This window comes from Pomacea canaliculata, linkage group LG11 (assembly GCF_003073045.1).
Source record: "Pomacea canaliculata isolate SZHN2017 linkage group LG11, ASM307304v1, whole genome shotgun sequence".
Taxonomy (NCBI): Eukaryota; Metazoa; Mollusca; class Gastropoda; order Architaenioglossa; family Ampullariidae; genus Pomacea; species Pomacea canaliculata.
In genome coordinates, this window is record NC_037600.1 from 158,748 (window position 1) to 184,597 (window position 25,850).

The 25,850-nt window shown below is 38.8% G+C and overlaps 2 protein-coding genes across 7 annotated transcripts in view; one reads left to right on the top strand and one right to left on the bottom strand.

Moving 5' to 3' along the window:
• Positions 1-2,796: 2,796 nt before the first annotated feature.
• Positions 2,797-25,788, bottom strand: LOC112576030 (kynurenine formamidase-like). 6 transcript variants are annotated; one of them, XR_003101733.1, is made up of 13 exons: positions 25,262-25,788; positions 16,636-16,726; positions 15,503-15,616; positions 12,504-12,558; positions 9,931-10,016; positions 7,781-7,859; positions 6,616-6,719; positions 6,368-6,446; positions 6,033-6,168; positions 5,196-5,300; positions 4,548-4,622; positions 4,163-4,229; positions 2,797-3,994 (listed from the first exon to the last, which is right to left on the bottom strand). XR_003101733.1 is itself a non-coding variant. In XM_025258243.1 (12 exons), the coding sequence occupies exons 1-11, from the start codon at positions 25,280-25,282 to the stop codon at positions 4,587-4,589; spliced, it is 906 nt and encodes a 301-aa protein (XP_025114028.1). In that variant the 5' UTR covers positions 25,283-25,788; the 3' UTR covers positions 2,797-4,229; positions 4,548-4,586. The 6 variants fall into 6 exon arrangements, 4 of the variants coding, with proteins under 4 accessions (XP_025114028.1, XP_025114029.1, XP_025114027.1 ...); XR_003101732.1 differs by having other exon boundaries at positions 4,163-4,622; positions 25,262-25,786; XM_025258243.1 differs by having other exon boundaries at positions 2,797-4,229.
• Positions 24,819-25,850, top strand: part of LOC112576028 (SUN domain-containing ossification factor-like) — a 35,753-nt gene continuing 34,721 nt past the window's right edge. The window contains exon 1 of the mRNA XM_025258233.1: positions 24,819-24,966. The gene's annotated coding sequence lies outside the window, so the exon portion shown is untranslated. The remainder of the gene's footprint in view (positions 24,967-25,850) is intronic.

The following is a 25,850-nucleotide window of genomic DNA, read 5'->3' on the forward strand; positions in this document are numbered from 1 at the left end:
CTGCCCAATCAAGTTTGTGTTTTACAGTCTTTTTTGTATTTGTATTTGTGTGTTTTAACAGTCAAGTGATGTAATCTGGTCTTTTTGTGGCCATGTGACCCATTCGATACCGTCAAAGACTATCCTTGAAGATGCCTCGGAGGGTAGCCAATGCCGCAGTGGCCAGAGAAAGAACTGGCTTACAAACGTCAAAGACTGGACTCAATGTCCTGTACAGGACCTGCTGACTATAGCCCACCATAGACTAGAGTAGCAGGCCCTGTCAACTGACCTGTCTATCCATGCGATCCCCCCAACCACAGGTGCTGGTCAAAGATGACTGTTTTGTGGGGAAGGGGATAGTTGCTTAACATTCTGTTTATGTTGTACATTTGGATGTAATGTCCACAAGTTGTATTGCAATCTCAAATACTATACCATGCCAGTACATTTCTATGTTCCAATCAGCATAGTTCATTTTTAATGCCTATATTGGTTCACTTGCTACTCAGTTTTTGTCTGAAAGTTTATCTTTGTGTTGTGAGCACTGTAAAGTGACAGAACCTTAGTCCTGGGGATTTTTTTTTTTTCATGTGATGCCTCATTACAGCTGGTCTCGTCAGGATGTATTTATTACCTGTATCTGAGTATAACGTCTTGTTTTCTGCTTTGATTGAGGTGGTCAGTAGGTTAGTCCAAAAGAAAATGGCTTTGTTTTGGTCAGCAGATTTTCTGTGATACTTTTAGTTTGGTGTGGTATTGGTGACACTTATGCTTTGCATCTTATAGCTGTTTGAAATAATGTTTATGAACACTGGGACTTTAACCGTGCATTCTGTTCATGAATGCTACACTAGAGTGGAAAAGTTTACTTTTGTTTATTTTTTTGTATAGAAATGATTGCGGTGGCATGTTTGTGTGAAAGTGACATCTGTATTTATTAATGCTAGAAATGTTCAAAATTCTTTCATGTGGAAGCAAAAAAATGCCTTATTGGTACTTTACCTTGCTTATGCTTTCAGATTAAGATTGTTTGCCCAAATATTAAGCAATTATTTGGGTGGATAAAGAGCTATCATTACATAAGTGGTGGAGAAAGAGTGATCATCTCATCCACTGAAGTGCTACTCTGATAAGCTCCTATTAGTATGCTAGTTGTGATAATGTGACATGGGGTGGCGAAACAAGAGCTAAGTGCTCAATGCATTCACGCAAACCTGTGCACATTTGGAAAAATATTTTACTGAAGGAATAAATATATGCTGAAGCAAGTTTACTATGTATCAGCCAAGGTTCTAATTGATGTTTACCAATTTTCTTGTACAGTTAGTAAATCTGTAACCAGGGCTTCTGCTTACGCAAAAAATTGTGTACAGTACGCATTAAAAGTTCGGAGGACCCCTTCAATTTTCGTCAGTGGGGTCGCAGGTGACCCCTTCAAATTTGGGCGAAGAACAGATGCAAAATTGGGTAAGTGTAGTGTCTGACATCGTAGCCCAATCTATTGTTGTCGTCTGCTACAAGGTGAGAGTTACTTCCCTTGCATTGAGATTTTTCCCTTACCGGGAAGAGTTCCATTAACCTATTTCCGAGATGTCGTTGACAGCGTGGTTAGAATCGTCATCTCAGAAACGGAAAGAAAGTGAGCACCCCAAGTACAGTGAGCATAAGCTCATCACAGATGCTCGCACAGACTTCGTGGCACAGAAATCTCGCCGTTTCTGACTAGACATTACAGTGCTTTGTGTGCCTGAAAGGCAGTTGAACAAAGTATGTTGATTTGGGTTGGTTTTTTTCAACTTTGTAAAGGGACCCCTTAGAGTTAGCCTGGGACCCCTTAGAAATCTGAAGAAGGGGTCCCTGGGACCGCAAAGAATTTAACCTTAGCAGAAGCCCTGCTGTAACTGTTGCATTATAAGGTGTGAGAGATTGCACTGACATCTTAATTGTCTTGTCACTGGTCTATTTGCCTATATGCTTCGGGCAGTGTGCACTGAAGAAACATCCATACCTTCTAAATGAACCCTCAAACCTAGACCTGCTTTTCCTGATCCTCAGTTCTAATCCAGACTGAAAGTTCTTCCTTCTGTTGGGAATGTATGAATCTGACATAACCCTACTACTCGTTAGCCTCTGAAATGCTCTGAGCTTCTCTGGGTGTGTGTACACAGTGTAGAGGGAAGATTTTTCTAGGTGACATACTGTTTTGTCACTTAACCTGGTCATATTACAGTGTTTATCACACCCTGATAAGGCCAAAGTACAGCACTCATTATGCTGGTCACATAGCACTCGTCAAGCTGAACTGCCTGCACAGGTATACCTGGTTTTCTGTTCTGTGCAAGCACTTTGTGTTGCTACAGGAATTTTTGGACAAAAGCTTTTAAAGTCCTCAGTGATTAGATCTCTGTAATGTTACAGAATTTTCGAACTAACAAGGTCAAAGGTTTCATATTAACTACTCAGCTGTGTTGAGGTGCAGCCATCTTGCATCCTTTAGGACATATTGCGCAGCTTCTTCCATTTTCTGTCAGTCACATTTTGCACGTCTGAGGGCTGATGGCATCTGCATATGCCAATAGTATTTAGAAAGTATACAGATATAATAAACTTAACTAATTCTTGTGAGTTTGTATACATTGTGTACGTGCGTGTATGCAACCTGTTCCTGCATCTACAAATCTCTTATGCTTATTGCTATTCATTGCTTAAGATAATTATCCAGTGTGCTGTAATTTGTGCAAAACTGAAAATATGAAGACGCTGAGTACAGTTAATCTGTGCTAAAGTTCTTAAACAAATGCTCACTTCTTGAAGGATATTAACTAAATAAAACTTTATTCTACACCTGAAAATGGTTACAGGGGAATTGTTCATTAATATTACTTATGAAATGCTTGTGTACATTTATGAAAATATCATTTCCTTTGGCAAAAAGATAATGAATTTAGACCTTTCTTTAAAATCTAATCAAAAGGAAGTTTATAGAAATTATTACCATAAAGCTATGTAACAGGAAGACATACTGATCAAGGCACTCACATGGGACTGAAATCTCTGTTTAAAAGCAAAATAGCATTCTTAAAATCTGTTTGGGTTAACCACATCTCTAATCCAAGCACTTCTGTTTATATATCTGGTTGGTACAAAAGGAAACAAAAATAAAAGCTTAATAGGACTGACCAAAAATGTTGAATTCTTGGAGTCCTTCAAATCAAGAAATTCTCAATAAAAGACCCAAGTAACTATCCTTAATAAACCACAGCAAAAAAGTGAAGAGATAAGTCTTCTCAAAGGTCTAACAGAGTAAATCCTTTAGCTTAAATGTTGCATGATTCTGATTATATGTTTTTACATAACATCAAAGGAAGGCTTTTACTTAATGCTCTTAAGTACTGTGACAGAAATATAATGCTCTTAAGTACTGTGACAGAAATATAATGCTCTTAAGTACTGTGACAGAAATATAATGCTCTTAAGTACTGTGACACTATGTTAGTGTAAAGCATAAACATCTTCATAAAAGAAAGCGCAGAGAGGAAGACAGCACCAATGATAATTGGCAGTGAATATTGATAATCTGATGGTACTAATAAGTATTTAAAGATAATACCCATTCCATCATACAATGCAAACCATCCAGTTTACATAAAACATTCTGACAGGCATAGTACACCATAAGCACAGGCCACATCAATACACTTATTGTATATGTTACGGCCAAAGCATAAAGTTTGGCCAGTTCCCAAATTGGCCGGCCATTTCGCACTTTGGCCGATGTACTGGGTGTATTTGCTACTTTGGATGGCCAGTTCGCGAACTGGTGGGAAATCCCTGGCCAATATTCAATGTGCTGATACAAGACTCTCCAGTAGGCGGCACATCTATCGGTTTCGGTGTGATGGCGGCTTGCACGTGGTAGCAAGGACAGTGTCTTATGCTGTGACGATAATTTTCCGCTCATCTGCTGCTTTTCGAAGATGATCCTGCCTCTATGACTTGTTTTTTTATCATTCTGTGTAATTCGAAATGTCATAAAAGTTCATCTTGTTGTAACAAGTGATGATAGAGATTGGTCATTTACTGTAATAAACTAATTTGAATTTTGACAATTTAGCATAACTAATAATCAATATAATATTATTATCATTACAGTATACAAACACCCAAAATCTTTCATGACCTTTTTCTTCCGACTTTGGCCGATCGCCCCATTTCATTTCGCAAACTGGCTGGCCAAATCCCAAAACCTAGAAAAGATCAGACATTGGCTGGTCAATGTGATGCAATATTGGCCACTTCCCGATTTGGCCGGCCAGTTCCCACTTTGGCCGATTTCGGGCTTTGGCCGTAACATATACACATCACAATCCTTACAGTATGCACATTCTACATGCCACATAAATACCCTTATTGTATACCTGTACATTCACTCTAAAAATCCCAGAAAAATTACAAACCACAATGTGCATATAGATGGAAGTAAAATATGGCATATTTCACTCTATCATCAATAAATTCTTTAGACAAAATATCCAGGGTGTGCACCCTTAATGCTGGATCTGTACCTGTGTCTCACAAAGACACAGAAGGAAGTGGGTGGGAACTCAATGACCTGACAGCTTCATCAATCTGATGCATTCCTGAAAAAAAAAGGAAGTACTTTATTTGTGTGTGAAAAGAGAGGAAAAAATAAAGTGTCCTTAAATATAATTAGATCAGCTTTGTATACAAGAAAAGCCATATGTTTAGTGGGAAGCTAGTAAGGTTAACTGTTGTCTAGTCTTTCATGTATTCTTCACAAATAATCTAAACAGAATTGTATCTTGAAAGCACATAATTCTCTTCACACTGCCTTTGCCTTACAAAGACAAACAGTGACACATTAAAACTATTCAGAACAAACAAGAGCTGAAGTATAATTCATATCAAAGAATGCAAGTGAGAATGTTTCTGCAAGAGCCACTATGTATGCAATTTATGCCAAAGAATTCAAGTGCATGTGAGACAGTGTATAATTTATGCCAAAGAACATAAACGTTCATGTGCATGTGAAAGGGTCACCAGGTATGCAGCACATAACACAGTCATTCAAGAACACAGGTGATTAAGGACAAAGGACAACTCCTGTAGGTAACTCCAGTCATGTGTATGAGGCAATAGCACCATGCAATAAAAATTGTGTAGCAGTAGCACACAGAATATCTCTGACCAACCTTAGTTAAAATGTAGCTCTTTTGCTGCAGCTTTTCTATAACATTAAAGTGATCTGTGTCTGGAATGTCAAGGTACCTGGTTCGAATCCCTAGATCTCGCAAATTCTGTAATAGTTTTATTATGAAAATATGTAAGCACTACGCTTGTTAAGAAAATATGCAATATGCTAATGTAAAAAATAAACTGAAATGTTAGCAGATATCACACACACACACACATAATTCTTATCGGATAATAATAATAATGCAAAAATTTTTAAAACCCATGCTTGCACTTCTAAGGAGCATGCTTAAGAGCAAGATAAAAGATTTGGTCAGTGTGCATGATACATGACACAATAATCTGATGGAGATTTGAACTTATGTAATAAAATGTATTAATAAAATAAAATATATAGTAAAATTGCCCTCAAAGATACTTCTAGAATCAAGCATTTGACAGTTACAGACTTTCAACCACTGAGGTGGCACCAGTATTCATCTCAGCAATGTTACATGAAAAAGCATTTTATGTCCTACTTTGCTTGTTCTGTGACTGAATTCCATGGTCACTCCATGCAATATGCCTCTACCAGGCAATGATATTTACTGCTGATACAAACAGCTGTTGCAGAAATAGGGTGCATCTGCAGAGGAGAAAACAACAGCGACCCTGACCTTGACACAAAATGCTCTCTTCTGAGGAGTGGCTATAGATGAAGATTCATGCTTGTTGGTTCTATGTTTCTCCCTTAACAGCATCACTATCAGCTGATTTTGTTCACATCATTTCTCTCCTTCACATTATTACAGTTCATTCACACAGTTTCCTTCAAAACGCTCCTCCAGTTCTCTCACCTTTTGAAATTCGCCACTCTGCCGCCGAAATTCAGGTGGGTCATACTCGCCCACGGCAATAAGAATGTCACGGTCACTGCTGTGCTGTTTGATATCATGCATAAAATGGACCGGACTGAAGAGCCATGCGTCCTCCCTGTTTTAAGAATTATTGTAGGCATCACACATGATTTATCTTCATGAACCAATGGCAATCTATTTCCATTAACCCTGGTTACATTATTACATCATTTAGGACCAGGAATGGGGAGAGCACAACACTCACCAACCACACCAGTGTGTGAAACTAATAAAATAGCATAACAACAATAATAAATAATAAGAAATTCTCTTACTCTGTTAGATGAAGTGCTTCATTGACTGATGTCTTGACCAGGGGGCGAAGATCATAGATTCCACTGACTAGAATTGCCCCTGTCACAATATAAACAATATATACTTGTAAAAGAAATCTTAGGGTTAGGGTTATTTGTTGATCTAACCCTAACCTAACCTTGTCACAATATAAACAATATACTTGTTAGAGAAATGTCAGGGTTATAAAAAGAAGGCAGATTTAAGTAATCCAAGTTAACAAAGGTACCTTTAATCAAATCGCTGTCAAATGCATCATATTCTGAGAAGGACGTCATCAACATGAGTGCTGCTAGGTGGGCTCCAGCAGAATGACCACACAGGTAAATACCACTAGCAGAAAAGATTTGATTATTACCAAGAAATACTTGACTGACCATATAGGTAAATACTAAAGGCAGCATTGATTTTCACCTCATGTTAGTAGAGTAACTACACAGGTACACTGGCAGCAAAGAATTAGCTTTCGCCTTAAAAGCTGTACGTAGGTATACTGGCAGAATTGGTTTTCATCGTAAAATAGCAGTTGAATTCCATGACAACAGGTTTATAACGCACAATACCGATGATCACATGGATAAATATAACTGGAGAAAAAAGAACTGCATAGTACCACACAAAAGTAAAATGATCACACAGGTAAATTCTAATTAAAAAAACTGTTTCATATCAAACAATAATAAATAATAATAACAGAATGATGACACAGGTAAATATCACAAGAAGAAAAGTACTGCTTATAACCACAAAATAATAAAATGATCACTGGTATAAATACTACACAAAATAATAAAATGATCACTGTCTACACAAAATAGACTTAATTTATGCCACTCACACTGCCTCTCTGTACACTTTGTTTATCTGAGCTTGTGCAGCGGTCCTGATCAACAGAGACCATCTACCCTATTTCCAGGCACAAGGTTGGTGATAGCAAAAAATGTGCAACTAAAACCAAATCTGATATGATGTTGAGAATGTCCAAAAATTACACCAGAAGAGTGAAACAATTTGCCCATGAACTAGGATGGTACCAGTGGGATATTGTGGGACTGGTGAAGGTCAGATGGCCAGGATTTAAGAACACAGCAATTGACAAGGGTCATTAAATCTGGTACACTGGAGAGAATGCCAGAAACAAACATCGCATTTGGTTTCTCCTACATAGGAAAGAGGTCAAAGTTGTCATCAGGCTCATCTCCACATCAAGCTTCATGCCACTCAATGTCACCATTGTCCAAGCATATGCTCTGACTTCAACATATGAAGACAACAAAGTGGAGTTTTTCCAACTGCTTAATCTGAACTGTTTTAACATTTCAACTGCTTAATTCAACTTGTTTTTGCATTTAAATTATCAGTATTCAAAGTATTCACCACTGGTAAAGTCTCACCTGCAGCCCTGTTCTTTGGCCAGTTTCAGTATATAGTACATGGCTTGTTTCACCTCCTTAACTATTTCGTCCATTGACACTGTTAAGAAAAACAAACAAAACTTTTACAGAACAATTCAAACATCATCAAACATCAAGATTTTAAGTACATATAAGAGAAGATTGTCAGGACTTCCTTAGAACTATGCCAACAGGAGTACTAGCTTCTGGAAGGGTCATCCATGCAGGTTGGACAGATCGACGACTAGAGACGAAACTAAAAGTAGTTCATTGGTCCTCCAGGTCATATGGGGTTGGGCAATGTACTAACAATTCATTTCTGTAAAGGGATCAGTTATGGAAACTAAAACTAGAGACAATCCAACAAATTGTGAAAGTGGAGAGGCAGACCAGGTAACTGGAGTTCAATGGCTGGGGACCAAAGCAAAGGACTTACCAGATCTGTTCTCACCCATGCAACTCGTTACTACTGGTTGCTGGAATGAGAAAAATGAACTGAACAGGAAAGCTAGCACAGGCCTTTGAGAAATGGGTCTATACCAACTTAAGATCTTGGAATTACAGAAGCACATTGGACAGGCAATTAGGAAAGAGAACTCTTGAAAATGGTGACACTATTTTGTGGTCTGGAAGGAGCAAGGACCAACACAGATTAACCCAAAACAACACAAGAACTGCCTGTTAGAATGGATGCCAATCAGCAAATGCCATGCACAACTCCAGATTCATCAAGCGTTCCATCCTGATCTGCTATGCACCCACGAATGAGGTAGAGGAAGAGGACAAGGAAGATTTCTACAACAGCTTACAGGCAGCAATGGAAAATATTCCTACCCATTACGTAATAATAGTGCAGAGAGATTTCAATGCTAAAGTAGACAGAAAAAAACAAAGAAGAAAGCATTTGATACCACATATTAGGGAAAATCATGCGTCACTCAGAAATTAGTAAATGGCTGTTTGCAGCAACAGCAAAGAAACAGACAATTTCAACATTAATACTTGTGTCAACACTACTAAAAGAATGAATTCTCTCCCCATTTCTGTTTATGCTGGTCATGGACTGGCTTACGAGACAAGAGATAAGAAAGGAATGTCAGTTGGAGTCCTGGGAGACTTAAATTACATTGTTATGCTATCGAGCCAACTCAAAGATGCTCGGAAAAAGACTGAAAATCTCAACTGTATCAAAACTAGGACTTAAACACAGGCAAAACAAAAGAAATAGGACAGAATGCCAAGTCAGCACAACCCATCACAAATAATAATGAAGAAGTTCAAAAAATCCAAGAATTTACTTATCTTGGCAGTCTAGTAACAACAGATGGAAATATAGAAAAGGATGCATCAAAGCAAATTAAGCTTTTGCCATGCTAGAAGAAAATTGAAAGTCCAAAGCTGTAAAGAGGAACACAAAATTAAGACTCGATAGAAGCATATTGTCCTTTCAGTCTTACTCTATGGAAGTGAATGCTGGAAGATATCAGCAAAATCAGGCAGAAACTAGAGACCTTCCAAACCAGATGTCTAAGGAAAATTTTCACAAAAAAACATAATTGCTAATGAAGAAATCCTTATGAATCAGATGCACAAATATGACAACCATGATAATAATTTTTAAAAGAGACGGAGATGGCTAGGGCTCATGTACAGAATGAAACCAGAGGCCATCCAAAATAGCCTTCACTGGATGGCTGATGACATGAGGAAATGTGGTCAGCCAAAAGAAACATGGTGAAGATCTGCAGAGAGAGGACTGAAAGATCAGAATCTGCTCTGGAACAACACGGCTGCTGACAGACAAAAATAGAGGTCTCTACTTGATGCTTATGCATCACCTATCTATAAAGAAGACCAAGTAAATAGCAGATTTTTAATACACAATTTCATAACAATGTCCATATTTTACCCAAAGACTTGTTTGCAAGACACTTAGCTGTGTAGACAGACAACTACAGAAACATCACATCTGTTTCTTACTTCCCATTGGTAAAGCTAGTGCCCCTGTACATGTATTAACTCTCCTTGTCATGCATGCCTCTGCGTGTGTGTGCACATACATGTGTGTGTGTGATCTATGCACTGTGAGCTATGACTGGCTAGGTCCTTGCTGTCACTGCATTTGACTGAATCAAATAAAGATGTCTAACCATCAGGACACAGCTCGTAGCCAACAGCAACAACAGTGGCACCTTCTGATACTAGAGGGACAGCCATGAAGCTGGAGTTTTCTCGGCTACAGAAAAGGAAATATATATATATTACACGCACACATGTGGGATGGGGTGTATCCATATTAAGGTGTAATTAGTATTAAAATATAAAACCTGTTTAAAAGATATGGCAGGGTGTTGTGAGATAGAACGAAGTCAAAGAAAGAGAAGAGGAAGCAGTGTATATCAGTGACACTGAAGAAATTGAAGGCAAACAACACCAAAAAATGAATGGAAATGAATAACACTAGGAAAAGCACACTACAAAAGTATAATGATGGTGTACATAATAATAAATAAATGCAAAATGTGTAAAGCGCAAACTCACACTCCTAAGGAGCATGCTCTTAGTGCTTAAGAACAAGAAAAAAACATGGATGGCATATGAGGAACAGGTAAACAAATATCATATGAGCTATAAAAGAATAAACAACTGTACTAAAAGAAGAATAAAACCAAATGCAGAAAAACACAAAGAGGAACATGGCAATAAAAACCAATACACTAAAACTGTCTACCTCTAAGACAGAAAGAAATGGTGTGATGGCAAAGGTTTAATGAAACGTTTTCCATTACTTACACTTATGCTAAGCAGTTGGTAATTAAAAACTAAAGTCTTCATTGACATCTATATTACTCGTTTTATGCAGACAGCATAAACTGCAGTCTCTATGAAGTCCCCTGCTACAATTATTATCTGTTTGCATCAACATGTTGTTAAGTCCCCTGATCGTATTATTGTCTGTGCCTACATCAACATGTTAAATCACCTGCTCCTATTATTATATGCACTTTCATCAACCTGTCATTAGGTCCCCTGCGCCTATTATTATCTGTGTTTACATCAACATGCTGTTAAATACCCTGCTCCTAATATTATCTGTGCCTACATCAACACTGTGAAAGGCTCAACCATGTTAGTCAGAAGCTTTGTCTTGGCTGCTGTCAGACAGCCTTACATCCTGTTAGCCATCAAGCCTCACTCACTTATCCACTTTCTTACATTCAATCACCCACTCACTCAATCACACAACAAGGATGGTCTTATATGGCTGACATTGTGTATCTCCAGGAAGCTAAGCTTACAGTTAGCTCTAATAACTGTTGTGTTGATGGAATGATATTTCTGTCTGCAACAGGCCACTTCTCTGAAAACTGAGAATTGTGCTTCCATACCAACTTCGTAATAATTTTCAGCAGAATTAACTTTCTTGACCTATCAAAGAAATCTGACACTGTCAGGGCTGCAGATCACTTCTGATGGTATTTATCCTCTATTCAACATTAGTAACTACACTAACAAGGCTCACAATCAACTCTTTGCTTTTGAGACCAGCTGTATTTTTTGTAAAGCACTTTAAGCCCGCCTTTGATTGTGGGGTAAAGCACTAGAAAAGTCATTATTATTACAATGCCAGCTTAGCATTATGATTCTGAAAGATATGCCAAAATACAATTCAAAATTTTGAATATACAGTAATCCCTCGCTATATGGTGGTTCAATTATTGTGGCTTCATTGTATCACAGGTTTTAATAAAATATCTTTAGTTTTGTATCACAGGATTTTGCGGTATATAGATATTTATATTCATGATTTTAATTATTTTTGCCTAAAATATTTAAAACAATATAAAAAATGTTAATTTAAACATGTTAAAAGAATATTAAATAAAAATAAAATACAGTATGTACAGCTATTTCATGAATACCGCACTGTACACAACTGAAACTTGGTACCGTAGGCCACTACCACTTGCGCTTTTGCCAACGTGAGATTGTATACAGCACACTATATGATCATATGTTTATATGAGTATGGAAAGGGTTTATAAAGCCTCTTAATATATGTAAAAATAGTAAAATAAATAAATTTACACAGAACAAGTATCCATAAATACATAGAACAGGTACACATATATACACAAAACAAGTACACATATCTAGAACAAGTATATACACAGAACAAGCACACATATAAGGAACAATTACACAGAACAAGTACACATACGTACACAGAACAGGTATACATATGTACACAGAACAAGTACACATACATATACAGAACAAGTACACATACCTACACAGAACAAGTACACACATACACAGAACAAGTACACATACCTACACAGAACAAGTATATTCTCTTGGCTCCTTGGCTAAAGTTAAGAGGCATCTGTTATAAACCATGACTTCCCTGTGAACCTGTCCTGACCTTCAGCGTACATAATGCATGTCTGTAATTTACTCTGTGTATAAGTAGCGTATGTTGTAGGAGTGTCTGTTATACGCAAATATGGGTGCATGGTTGTTGTTGATTTTGTCTATGTATGATTTACGTAAAGTGCTACGAGCAAATATTTGGAAAGGAGCTTTGTAAATCCTCATCATTATTATTATTAAGTACACACATATACAGAACAAGTACACATACACAGAACAAGTACACATACGTGCACAGAATGAGTACACACATATATACAGAATAAGTACACATGTAGCCAAAACTCACCACATTACCTTCTCCTGCCAGTAACCACCATGGATGTAGACAAAGAATGGCACTCCTTAAATTAAACAATGGTTATATGTAGGCATATATACATATTTATATGCACACACACAACTATGTATTCCCTGGAAACTAGGGACACACTTGTGTAGTGTGTGTGTGAATTGAGGGAAGTCCATAGTTCATGATGTCCTTGTTTCACAACATTGAATTTCCAAAAGAATTAATTTTTGTTATCGTTTCATTGTATGTGTAACACAGCCCCAGGGAAAAGTCCAAAGTTCATGTACATCACTGTTTCCTTCCCACCAAAGTAAAAAACAAACAAACAAATAAGCACCAAACACTAAATATATTAATGCAATTCCTTTTTTGCTCCCAACCCATGGTCTTTCAAAGCCTTAACCCCCACCCTAATCTTAACCCTAACCAATCCTAATTGTTTAACTTTAACCTTAACCTTCACCCCTAACCCTAACTTCAACCCATCAAATTTTCTGGTTTCTGTGAGGTAGATAGGTTAAAAAAATCAAATCAATCTTTATTGTCTGTACAAGGAAGTCCAAGACAGAAATTTTTCTTTTGCTCTCAAACCCAGCCACGTATACAAACATGAGTATATGCATATACCACATAATGGGCAGACATACATACCCATACAAGACATTCAACACACACATTGACACCTTCTCATACATGTAAACCTCGTACGGAGGATGACAGGTAGTATGGCAGCCCTATGGGTCCTTGCGCCTTTTATTCAGGATGGTGATGGGTGCTGGAATAAAGGACCTCTGGTAGGCAGTTTAGTTTTATGTGCACATGGCACTTTGTAATACCTGCCCGAGAGCAACAGCTGAAAGTTGGGATGGAGAGGGTGTGACTGGTATGAAATGATATTATGTGCCATCTTTCTGACTGCATGAAAATACAAGTCAGACAGTGGCAGCTATGGTATACCGGTAACTTTATTTGCTTGGTGGATGACTGGCCAGCCTTGCCTTGTCTTTGACGAGGAGGTGACCATACCAGATGGCAATGTTAAATGTCAGGATGCTCTTAACAAGAGACCTGTAAACAGTCTCTGGCACCCCAGAGCTGATGTTGAAGCTGTGGAGTTTTCTCAAAAGGTACAGTCTTTGCTGGGCCTGTCTATACACTTGGTTCACGTGATCACTAAAGGAGACCCTTCTGTCTATCACTGTACATAACACTGGCAGCCCTCTGTACCTGCTGTTCTTTGATCTTTGATTTGGATTGATGGGGAGAGAGGGATACTGCCATATCTCCCAAAGACTATCTCCTCTATTTTCTCAACATTCAGGTCCATAAATCTACAGTCAAACCAGTCCTCCAATTCCCCCATGCAGGCTAGGTACGGTGACAGGGACTGCTCGTCCTTGAGGCAGGCCACAAGAGCCATGTCATCAGCATACAAGTTTGAGAATAGCATTGTTAATAGTTATCTCATTTGTATATACAGAGAACAGGATAGGGGAAAGCAAGCATCCCTGAAGGGTATCTGTGTTGAATATCTGCTTGTCTGACAGAATCACTCCATCCATTGACAGATTTACCTTTTCAGACGAGCTGGACCCTACAGTCCCTGTTGGTGGGAAGCTGAAACCCACTCTCTGTGGTTGATACTTCAGGAATGATCGTATCCACAGAACTAGGCTGGTGTTGACACCCAAGTCTAGTAGGTGTTTTACAATAAGGTGTGGCTCAATTGTGTTGAAGGCAGTGGAAAAAATCCATGAACAGGACCTGAACATAGCTGCCAGAGGTGTTCAACTGTTGCAGGATTGCATCTACAAGAGTGACAGTGGCATCAGACATGGCTACATGGCTACATGGCTTGTAGGCAAACTGCAGAGGATCCAAGCGATCAGCCATGGTGGAGGTTTTCAAACTTCCCACACCACTCCCCAAACACTTGGCCACAACAGAGGTAAGAGCCACTGGTAGAAAATCTTTCAAGTCTGTATCATTATGTTTCTTTGGCACTGGTATTGTTGTTGATGTGTGCCATAAGCGGGGGACAACACAGTGAGAGTCCAGGGAAATCTAGAAAATTCTGATAAAGACACCACCTAGCTGACTATCACACTCCTTTAGAACCTTACCTCTCATATTGTCAGGTCCAGGGGGCTTTTCACAGGTTAACATGAGAGAGAATTCTGACGACATCTCCTTCACAGACTGTAACTACACTTCCTTGCTGAAGTCTTTCATGTCAATATACGCATAGAAAGTGTTGAGCTCATTAACAAATGTAAGTGGATCAGCACACTTTACTCTTTGTTTGTTTTGTTCTCTACCCATCATGGTGTTCAAGCCCCTCCATGCTCCCCTTGAGTTGCTCTCGCTAAGTTGCTTTTCTACCTTCTTTCTGTTTCACCCTAGATGTTTTTGCCTTTGCCCTGAACTCCTTCTCTTTTTCTTTCACTTTTTGTCTCCCTGCATAAAAGCTATCTTCTTTTCATTGAGAAAGTGTTTCAAAAACACCAAATAAAAAAGACCACACGTGTGCGCACTCACAAACACAGATATTATGTTCCTAGTTTACGTGAGGTACATGAACATACTCTCCCACTCATCCACACACACACAAATATACTGTATGTTACCACACACTTAGGAACAAAAATTAATATGTTTAACTTATGTTATCAAGAAAGCACAAAAGAAACCAACCTTTATGGAACTGGTTTAGAATGCTACTAAGAAATGCAGATATTTACTGGATACTAATTATGTCTCCTGCCCTAATGCTAATACACTGAAACTGTGTCATTTCACTGACACTAATGCACTGAGATTGTGTCCTTTCACTGACACTAATGCACCAAGATTGTCATTTTACTTACATTTATTTACTGAGACTGTCATTTCACAGACACTTGCACACTGAGACTGTGCAACTTCACTGTGCCTTGATGCAGAATCATGTTGTTTCCACCATTTTTGACATTTTAAAAGAAAGACATTTCTCTCACCCTTTTTAGCACCACTTGTGTTCTTCTGTGTGTAGATATCTAACTTCTGCTTTTCAGAATTCCCATAGCTGATCCCTGACTCTACAGCCAGACACCACTGGGCCTCACGACTGGCTGTAATGACATGGTACACATGTAGACAATGTAGATTATGGGGGAGAATGATGCACCACACACAATAAATCCAGACACAACTAGACTGAACAAAACAATTTGACACACTCCACATCTAACCACTAGATGAACTAGAATGAAACAGCATAGTCTGTACATCCGGACAATGCTAGACAGGCTAGAATCACAGAATAGCACTGTACATCCAGACACTACTAATCTCGCAAGAATGACGTTATACACTGACACTACAAGACTGGCCAAATGACATAATATTGTACATCTTGACATTGCTAGACAGGCTAGAGTGACAAACATATACTGTACATCCAGACACTACTAATCTCGCAAGAATGACGTTATACACTGACACTACAAGACTGGCCAAATGACATAATATTGTACATCTTGACATTGCTAGACAGGCTAGAGTGACAAACATATACTGTACATCCAGACACTACAAGATAGGCTAACAGAATAACAGCATATGTATATCTGTACACACTGAATACCTATCATATTTCACATTCAGACATCATTGGGCTTCATGACTGGCAAGCATGACACATCTGAAATATCAGCTGACAAGTACTGTAAAGAACTGTGTTAAAGGTAATGATTGTCCCCTAATCTGTTTCGTTTGTTGGGGAGTGATATGTCTGTGACACCACTCTTCTTGGATCCAGCTTATATGTGGGCGGTTACCAATGTGCTCGAGTGGACGGGACGTCCACTAGGAGAACTGAACGGCATAGCAATGAATCGTAGCCAATATCGGAAATTTATTAACTGGAGTCTAAGTCATCTTGATAACCTATGAGGCGGTAGAGCGGCATCGAAGTGTTCAAAGAGATTATAATGTAACTATGACGGGCCTCATGGTAACACCGGGGTTCCCATCTTCTCTACGTCACTACTATACCTACCCAAACCCACTATGGGTAAATACATTTGACAAAATGCCTAGAAACTCTCAAATTATGTTATGTGTAAAGTAGAAACTAAAGTTTCCTAACCATCAGTGACAGTTTTCAAATGAGAATGCAGCACTTCAGCAGGCCCCATGCGGTGTGACCACCTACTAGGAGAATAGTGGTAATCCAGTTCCTGAAAAAAAAAAAAGTAAAGCTTCAGAATACATAGTACAAATAAATACATGAATAATAATATTTATATGCTTCATTTCCCTACTCAAAGGTGAGCTCAATGTTCTTTACAAGAGTAAAGGGCAGTAGGTAGTGAAGAGCCACACAATCAGGCAAACATACAAAGAAACAAAACACACAGACAAACATACAAAAACACATGCACAGTGAAGATTGCAATAAGCATTAGCAAAGGTGGAGACAATAACAGTCAGGGGACACTGATTACTGTAGGTGTTTCCCAAAGAGGTAGGTTTTTAAGTGGAAACTGGAAAACATATAGCAACTCTGCTGTATGGAGAGATAAAGGAAGGGCATTCCAAATACCAGAGCCAGCAAAAGAGAATGAGTGACAGTCGAATCACTACACTCCGATACATGGGACAGTGAGAAAACAGGTGTGGGCAGAGTCAACTGATCTGCCAGGTTGGTAGGGCGACATAAGCTCAGACAGATAAATTAGAGTGAGACTAAAAAAACACGTTAACAAAGAATTATACATACCTATCTATTATAAATATGTCAATAATTAGATCTTGCCTTATTATATAAAAATATCTACATCAATTTATTGATATAGATAGCCCAGGAGGTTCTAGGGTGACACAAGAATAAGAAAAAGTAATGGATCATGAATGACATCCTAGATCTCTGTGAAGAGAGAAAAGCAAACCCGTAGGAGTTACCAAAATACAAAGAAGTGAACTGTGCCATCAAGAAAAGGATGAAGGTAGCTAGGGAGAACTGGATCGAGCCAATGCCGGGACATAGAGGATGGAATGGCACAAGATGACAACAAAAAGGCCTACCAACCACTAAGGACCCTCACTAGGACAGATCAGCACAAGACCTCAGTCACTGAAGACAGCAATGGCCACCTTCTCACAGAGAGCAATGCCGTACTCAACCAATAGACTGACTATTGCAAAAACCTCGATAACTTCCAGCTGAAGACCAACGCCAACAACCTCCAAAACAACCAGGCTAGAGAAAGTGAACCTGCAGACCTACCAGTCCTATGGAAAGAGGTCAAAAGAGCTGTACATAGTTTGAAGAGATGAAAGTCGCCAGGCACTGATAATGTGCCAGCTTAGCTGCTCAAGAAGGGTGGGGAAGAAACTACAAAGGCCCTGAATGTCCTGTGCCAAAGAGTGTGGAAATGCAAAGAATGGGCAGTCACTAATCATTACCCTCCCAAAAAAAGGAAACAGCGAACAATGCCAGAACTGCAAAACCATAAGCCCTATCAGACACCCAAGACAATTCATGTGGAAGATCATAAAGAACCGCATCAGCAACATCGCAGAAGAGCTGCTAGCAGAACAGGCTGGATTCAAGCCACGTAGAAGCAAAGTTGAGCAGATCTTCAACTTATAGAAAAGATCCTTATAGAAAAGCATCTTTATCATCAATGGAACCTCTACCACAACTTCATCAACTTCAAAAAGAAAATTTGAAAGAGTCTGGAACGAGGGGCTACGCCATTTCCACTGGTGGACGAGTGATCTGCAACCTACACTTTGCAGATGACATAGACCTGATAGCAGGCACTAACAAAGAATTTCAAGACCTCACCCACAGACTGACAGACAGTTCAAATGCATCTGAAATGGAGACCAGCAATGAAAAGAGTGAAGTTATGGTCAATGGCAGTGGCAAAACAGAGATCTCTATGAACAAGGAAAAGGTCAGCAGCTTCAAATACTTGGGAGCCACCCTCTTCAACGACAGCAGCTCCACACCAGATATTCACATTAGGATTGCAACAGCAACAGTGGCAATGGCTAGACTAGATAAGAAGGTTCCCTACCAAGTACAAGCTGTACAAATCCCTGGTAGTGCCAATCGTGCTCTATGGATGTGACATGTGGCTTTTGCTTGCTGAAATAGAAAGAAGAATCCAGGCATTTGAGAACAAGTTCCTGAGGAGGCTGCTCTGGAGCAAAGAACAAAAGCCCAATGATTTTGCACAAAACAAGATTGCCACACTCATAGGAAACCAGGAACCTCTACTTTCAACAGTCAAACAACATAAAATGGTCTTCTGTCAAAGACTGTCCTTCAAGGCACCTTGGTGGGTAGTCGACGGCACAGTGGCCAGAGAAAAAACTTGCTTACAAACATCAAAGATTGGACTGGTCATCCTGCACAGGACCTACTAGAGTGGCAGGTCCTGTCAGCTGCCATGTCTCCATGTGCTCCCTCAATCAAATCAAATCAAATCAGACTTTATCGTCTGTCGAAGAGACCCAAGACAGAAATTTTTCTTTTGCTCACAAGGGCAGGCATACATACTCATACTGACATTTAACACACACAGTTAGGAGTAAAGATACATTATCATGGTAGTTTGGATCTCCGTCAAATGGTCAATGAAATTGCAATACTTTATATTTCTTGTATATATTAAAGAAAAATGCTTTGGCAGGTGCCAGTCAAGGGAGAAGGGAGGGGTCAGGGGAAAAGCGATGTTTTATGCTCAGCCAGCAACTAAGGCTATAGTTATCTATATTATAGGCATCCAGCCCTTTAAACAGATGTCACATGCAGAAAAAGAAAAGCATGCCCCAGATGAAAGCTGAACCCAGGACAGCCAGCCAACCCTCCCTGTACTGGTGACAGATGCTAACCATTGTGCCACAGGACTGCCCAGAGTCAAGGGACAATTGACTGACATTATTGATAATGAGTAATAGTGATAACATGTCTATCATGTGATACAACATGTTTATCAAATATTACTGCTATGTAGATATTACAAGTAGTATGACATAAGCTTGTTAGAGATGAGTACATAGACAGCGAGTAATAGTGATAGCTTGCTAAAGATGAGTACATAGCAACAGTGATAGCTTGCTAGAGATGACTACGCACAGCAAGTAATAGTGACAGTCTGCTAGAGATGACTACATAGACAGTGAGTTGTCAAAATGACAGGCTGTTGAAGCACAGACCATCCTAGGGAAAATGGTTGGCATTACTAATAGTCTTGCAGCATCAGTTACCTGTGGTTAGTTTTTTACCCTTGCTTAAAACCACCAAACCAAGTTATAAACTGGGTGGGGTACCAAGCATCAGTGAGGTGATGTCTCATTTCCTGAAAGACAGTCAGCATGGCCTGAGTTCACTCACAGATCAAAGTTATAAACAAGCTGGGGTACAGCCCGTGACCACAGCCTGCCTCCATTCACAGATCAAAGTGGGGAGCAGGAGATGCTGGTGGCAATTTGTAGTGAAGAGGAGATAAAAACTACGCCATGTGATGTACTTGCTCAACCCCATCTGTCTTTTTGGATTCTATCATTAGGTATCCTTTCAAAGTATGATCTCAAAATGTACTCTGTGTAGTAGGTGGCAATTTCCTTTGATTTTGTTTTCTTCTTTCACTTGGAGTCACTCCTTGAATCTTAGAATAGGGACAAACAAAAAATCTTGTGCAGACAAGTAAACAGGACTCGAACCTTGTCCATGACTATAACAGAGATAATAATATAAATGCAAAATTTGTAAAGCGCATGCTCACGCTCCCAAAAAGCATGTTCTTAGTGCTTAAGAACAAGAACAAAATATGGACAGCATAGAAGGGACAGGAAAACAAACAAATATGAACTTTAAAAGAATAAACAACAAGTAAAGTACTAACAAAGAATAAAATCAAATACAGAAAACGCAAAAAGGAACCAAATAACAAGAACAAGATGAAAGAAGTAATCCTGATTTTGGTAGGAATCAAACATTGGGGTTCTGCATTGTTTCGACCGTCACACACACACCACTATTATTGTAGTTTGTGATCAGGGTTCCCAGGGATCAGGGATGGTGCCAAAAAAGGACCTTAAAAGGACCTTAAAAGGACCTTTCATGCATTCGAAAGGACCTAAGTGACAGTCATCAATGCTTAAGTTTTTCTCTTGTGTGGTCGGAAAGATGTATTATTTATGAATCTGTGGTCTTCTCTATGTTCTCAAATACATGTATTTCTAGTAATAAATAATCAAAGAGTTAATTTTGATGCCTGTCTGCCATATTTAGATTAGATAACTTAAAAAGTGTCCTTAGCGCGCTGATAACATACACCGTTAATGTTCCAAGTTTTCTAGAAATCTAAGTAATAATAATTGCAAAACCTGAAAGCCATTCTTTGGTGTAATACAAAAGTCAGTTCACGTGTCTCTCTCTCGCACACACACTCTAATGGGAAGAGAGAGATAGAAATAGAGCTATGCACAGTAGTACTAGAAGATCAAAGTTCAAGAAAGAGTAAGTTTCTAAAGAACTTTTGAAAAAAAGAGCGTTTTTTGCGAATACGGAAGGGCAACTAGTGTTGTACAGATGTGTAGACCAAACATTTTCTTGTGACTACAAGGAATGCCAAGGATTGGAGGATCAGATGAGGAATGAAAAGAGTGTGATCCTAATGCTAAACCAAAGATGGAATGAGTCGAAACTGTCAAGCATTACAGCCCATTTATTTTTAACCTTGAGATATTATTTAAGCATTCTTATTACACATACATGTAACACATGCAAACATATACATAAACAGCATGATATACTAATACACATAAGATTAAGATTACAAAATGACAAAGCAATCCATCTACTATAAGCAAAAGTTTCATTGATGAAATTCAATTCTTTGTCACCCCTACAGCTTTACCAATACTAAACAATACAATTTCTTTACACAACCTAATTTCCTCTAAATAGTTCTGGTTTTTAACATGTTCCATAGCATACATGTACAGAATTGTGCAGGCTTATTTAAACTGAAATAAACATTAATTCTGAATGTCACAATTCAACACCTTTTAATTTCTTCCTGTAATCTATCAATGTCTGACTGAATCTTTGTTATCTCCTTCTTCTTGTCTTTGGCTAACAAACGCATGTTGTTAGATCTTTCAATAAGTGAAAAACTTTTTTGCTCTTCAGCCTGGAAACTATGTCTGTCAGCCAGTTCCAGCAGGTGTCGTTCTTCGGCACTGGTGGTCTTTAGCCTTTTTGTGAGTATTACCAGCTCATCTCCTAATCTCTTTCTGTGGACCTGCTTTTCTTCTGTTTCCTTCTGCTGCTTCTGCTCAGAGAGGTAACGTTCATACCTGCCATAGGCACTAGAAGCGGATATCATCAGTGGTTTGGAGATCTCAACATTTTCCACCCCTCCCACACTGTGAATATGATCAAGAATTACTCTGCGTGCTTTTAGTGCAGTCTGACTAAGATTGTCAGCTACTGTTTCTTTGTTGAATGAAAATCCTCTTTCCACTGTAGCTTGACCATGAGAGAGTAGGAGTAACTGTCTGACAACAGACCACAACACCTGAAACTCTGCTTTTCCAGCAAGGGCATCATAAAACCAACTATCCAGTCTTTGTGTCATAGGGTCAAAAGCCTTACTACCACACTCACCTGCAGAACTGTCAAGAAAATTACGGAACTCTGACAATACCTTGTCACAAGTCACATCATCAAACCTTTTCACACCTTGGCAATACAACAAAACCTTTTTCATTTTTTGTATTGATTTGTCTTTTTCCCCCATGGTCTTTGGGTTTAAGAAAGTTATGTTTCTCACTAGGGTGTACTTCAGTGGAGATTTATCCTGCAATTTTAGAACAACTGCTTTCAAAAAATCTCTGCATTCAGCTCTGAAGGCCATGAGAGTTCCATCGTTTACTGATGACTGTTTCTTAGCTACAGCCAGTAGTCTATCAACCCTGAAGCCAAGTTCGATCATGCTCAGATTGACATGGTTAGAACTGTTGCATATATCAACCTGCACAAGTTGGAGGGCAGTTTCACATTTATTAAGTACATTTGACTTGATAAATTTGTGCATCAGATTTTCATAATGTCATGTAAGTCTAAACAAAGGAAAGGAAGAAGAGGCTGATCAGCTTGGTATTTTCTCAAAAAAGGTTCAAGTATACTGGCAATTAAACTAAAGAAAGCCAGACGACATGAAAGCAAAGGGGTAGATAAGACTCCAGCTTTTACAATATCAAAAGATTTGTTCTTTGGCAATGTTATTTTTTTCTCCATTGCAGCTTTGACAAATTTTTCCAAGTATGGAAGCATAACAATTGCTTTTTCAGCAACAGAATTGTTTTCAAGCCATCGGTGAGCACAGAACTTGGCTGGAAAAGATGTGAACCAGTTACTTTTATATAATCTTCTCTTCTGGCTGGGCTGTCTCTGAACAAGATATAAGCAGATGTAAGAAATGACTCAAGCTCCCATTGAGAAGCCTCGCACCCACGCCTAAATGCATTGTGCATAACATGGAGTCCACAGCTGCCCACATTTAACAAACCAACATTGTGATTGGTAATCATGTCGTTATTAATTTTCTCAAGAAGGTTAGGTTTACAGAAGGTCCATCCATAGAAATTTGAAGTAAATTAGCTTGCTTGAAGTTTGATTCGCTAATTACCTTACTGAACTTTTGTTGAAGGTCTATGGCCGCGGAATGACCCAAAATTCCGAGGTCAGGTAATGAGTCCTTACAGCATTGTCACTCCAGTAACGAACATGGAAATCCAGCTGTTTAGTTTGAGTCTTATGGTTAGAAGATTCATCAAACAAAAGAACATACTCAGGCGACGAATTTACACAGTCCAGAAGCAATTTCGAAAAGTGAGGAGCAAGCCCAAATGAAGTTAGATAACTGGCTTTTGTTTGACCGCACTTAAATTCTGCAGCTACTTGGCTGTCTGGGAACATAAGTCGAAACAGTTCAGCAGACTTTTCAGCAGATCTGAAACTGTAGTGTGATTCCACAATCTTGAGAGTCCACAGGATCTCTGCCTTCAATCGTTCATTGCTCATCACGAAACCTATTCAAAGAAAACATTTAAGTTACCATTATGTCTGTAAACATTATGTTCTGTCTGAATAAAAGACAGGTTTCAAAAAGCAATAATTAATGACATGATAATATAAATAATACTAAACTAAGTTAAAGTATAAAGATGGCAGCATAGTTGAAAATGAAAGTTATTTTCAGCTAACTGATTTAGCTTTAATGTTAAATTGTTTGATTTTAAAAATCCAAAAAATAATGTATTTGCTGGTAAAATAGGATAATAAGCATACATTATTAATTATACTTTCTTTTTAATCTTTCCTGATCAGATGCCAAAAATTCAGATCAATTTTCTGCAGCAAAGCTGTAGTAAGATTCGTGATTGTATAAAACTCTATTTGTAGTTCGAATCATGAGAAAATGAAAATCTCAACTTTTTAATTTAAATAATTCTTTGCTATTTACTGATCTTTAAGCTATTGGCTTCACCGTAAATTAGACGATAGGCTTAATAAAGAGTGGAAAAAAACCGCAAAATGTTATGCACGCTTTAATTTAATGTGTTTTTCTAAGTACCCACATCGTTAACTAAATGAATCGCTAAAGATAAATAATTGTCAACTTACTGGACACACTTGCAGAGCTGGTCGGTGCCGTCTGATTTGAGCGGGCTGTGGATGTTCTCGATGACGAAAGTAATCAGTTACACAAAAGCGCGCATCTTTCAGAAATACTTTTATTTGCCTTTGGTGTCTTTCGGTAACCATGTGCTGTTTCAGAACACTTTCGCCCATTGATGAAAGATTCAGAGATATTTTGCAGGCAGCACATCGTGCCAAATGTTTATTGCTCGAGTCTTTTATTAACCAATCTTTATACTTGTCTTCCTTTAGCCACTTCTCCTGAAAAGAGCACTTCCCCGGCATCTTTCAAATTGTTAAGCAGACAAAGAAATGTGGTCGACACGACGACGAGAGTGAACTCGCGAAAGGCCGAAACGGACGTTCCCGCCGCGAGCGAGACTGGGTAGTCATGTGATTAAAATAGCAATGCAGCGAAAAATCTTCGGTATTTTGCGCCAAAGTCTACTCCGGAAATAAATTTGTTGTAATATTTTATCGATAAAAGGACTTAAAAGGGTCACAGAGAAAATGTAAGGACCTGTGTGAGAATTTGAAAGGACCGCATGGCAAATAAAAGGACTTAAAAGGCCTTTTGGCGAAAATTCAATATAAAAGGACTTAAAAGGACCTTGCAAGGACCTGGGAACCCTGTGTGATGTATGTGATAAGCATGAGCATACACACACAGAGGGACGAAGGGGGTCCAAGTGGAAGGTGGACTGCAAGGTCAACTCTCATGATCCAGCTGTTGAGGTCAGACTAATGTAAAGTGTAAGTAAACACAAAAGAAATGCGCTACATGTATAGGCCGTATTATATGAACTGAGAGAAGATGACTGCTACCACCACGTTGTGCGGCAGACTACCATTTCCTTCTATAAAAAAAAGGGGGAAAATCTTTTTCAAAATTTTCCATTATTATAATCTCAAAGGCTGGTAGCGATTAAAGGACTGTAATCATCGTGATTACACATGATGTAACACATAATTGATGGTAACATACTCTTACTTGGCCGTTGTTTTCTGAACAACGAAATGCCATTTAAAGTAAACCACTTTAACTTACCTTTTGCGGAATGTCCGACATGACCAGTGCACAGCGTACGGCTCACTTTCAAATAAAAGGATAATTTTGTTTACAAAAAGCACACTTGTATGACTTCCAGTGAACCGATTAGTCCGCCATGCCGTTTGGGCAAGATTAAGAATTAGGTCAAGACACTAAACACTAGGTATGGAGCATTTCACAATTGTTGCCACTGAGGACGGGATGACACGACTGCTGCCCAGTGCCACTTGTAGCCACGACACGCGTCCGTGCTCTCACCTTTCACTGCATGGTCACACCTAGGTTTTTTTTTCTTTGAAGGGGTGTACGTGTGTTTAGAATGATCTCCTTTATAGTAAAATCCTGGCAGTCACTGTGAAATATAGTTATCTACTTTATTTTACATGCACAACTCATTCTATATTTTAATCTTTTAACAAAGACAAAATCTTTGTCATAAAAATTACTGGTCAGATATGAAGGACTGTTCGGGTTGAAAGACACTGCGTAAGGTGACCAGATGTTTCGGGAGCGAAAGCGGGACACGTGCCGAAGATGGTGTCGTCACCGACAAAAAACGCCGAAAAAAGTAGGGGGGGGGGCGTAT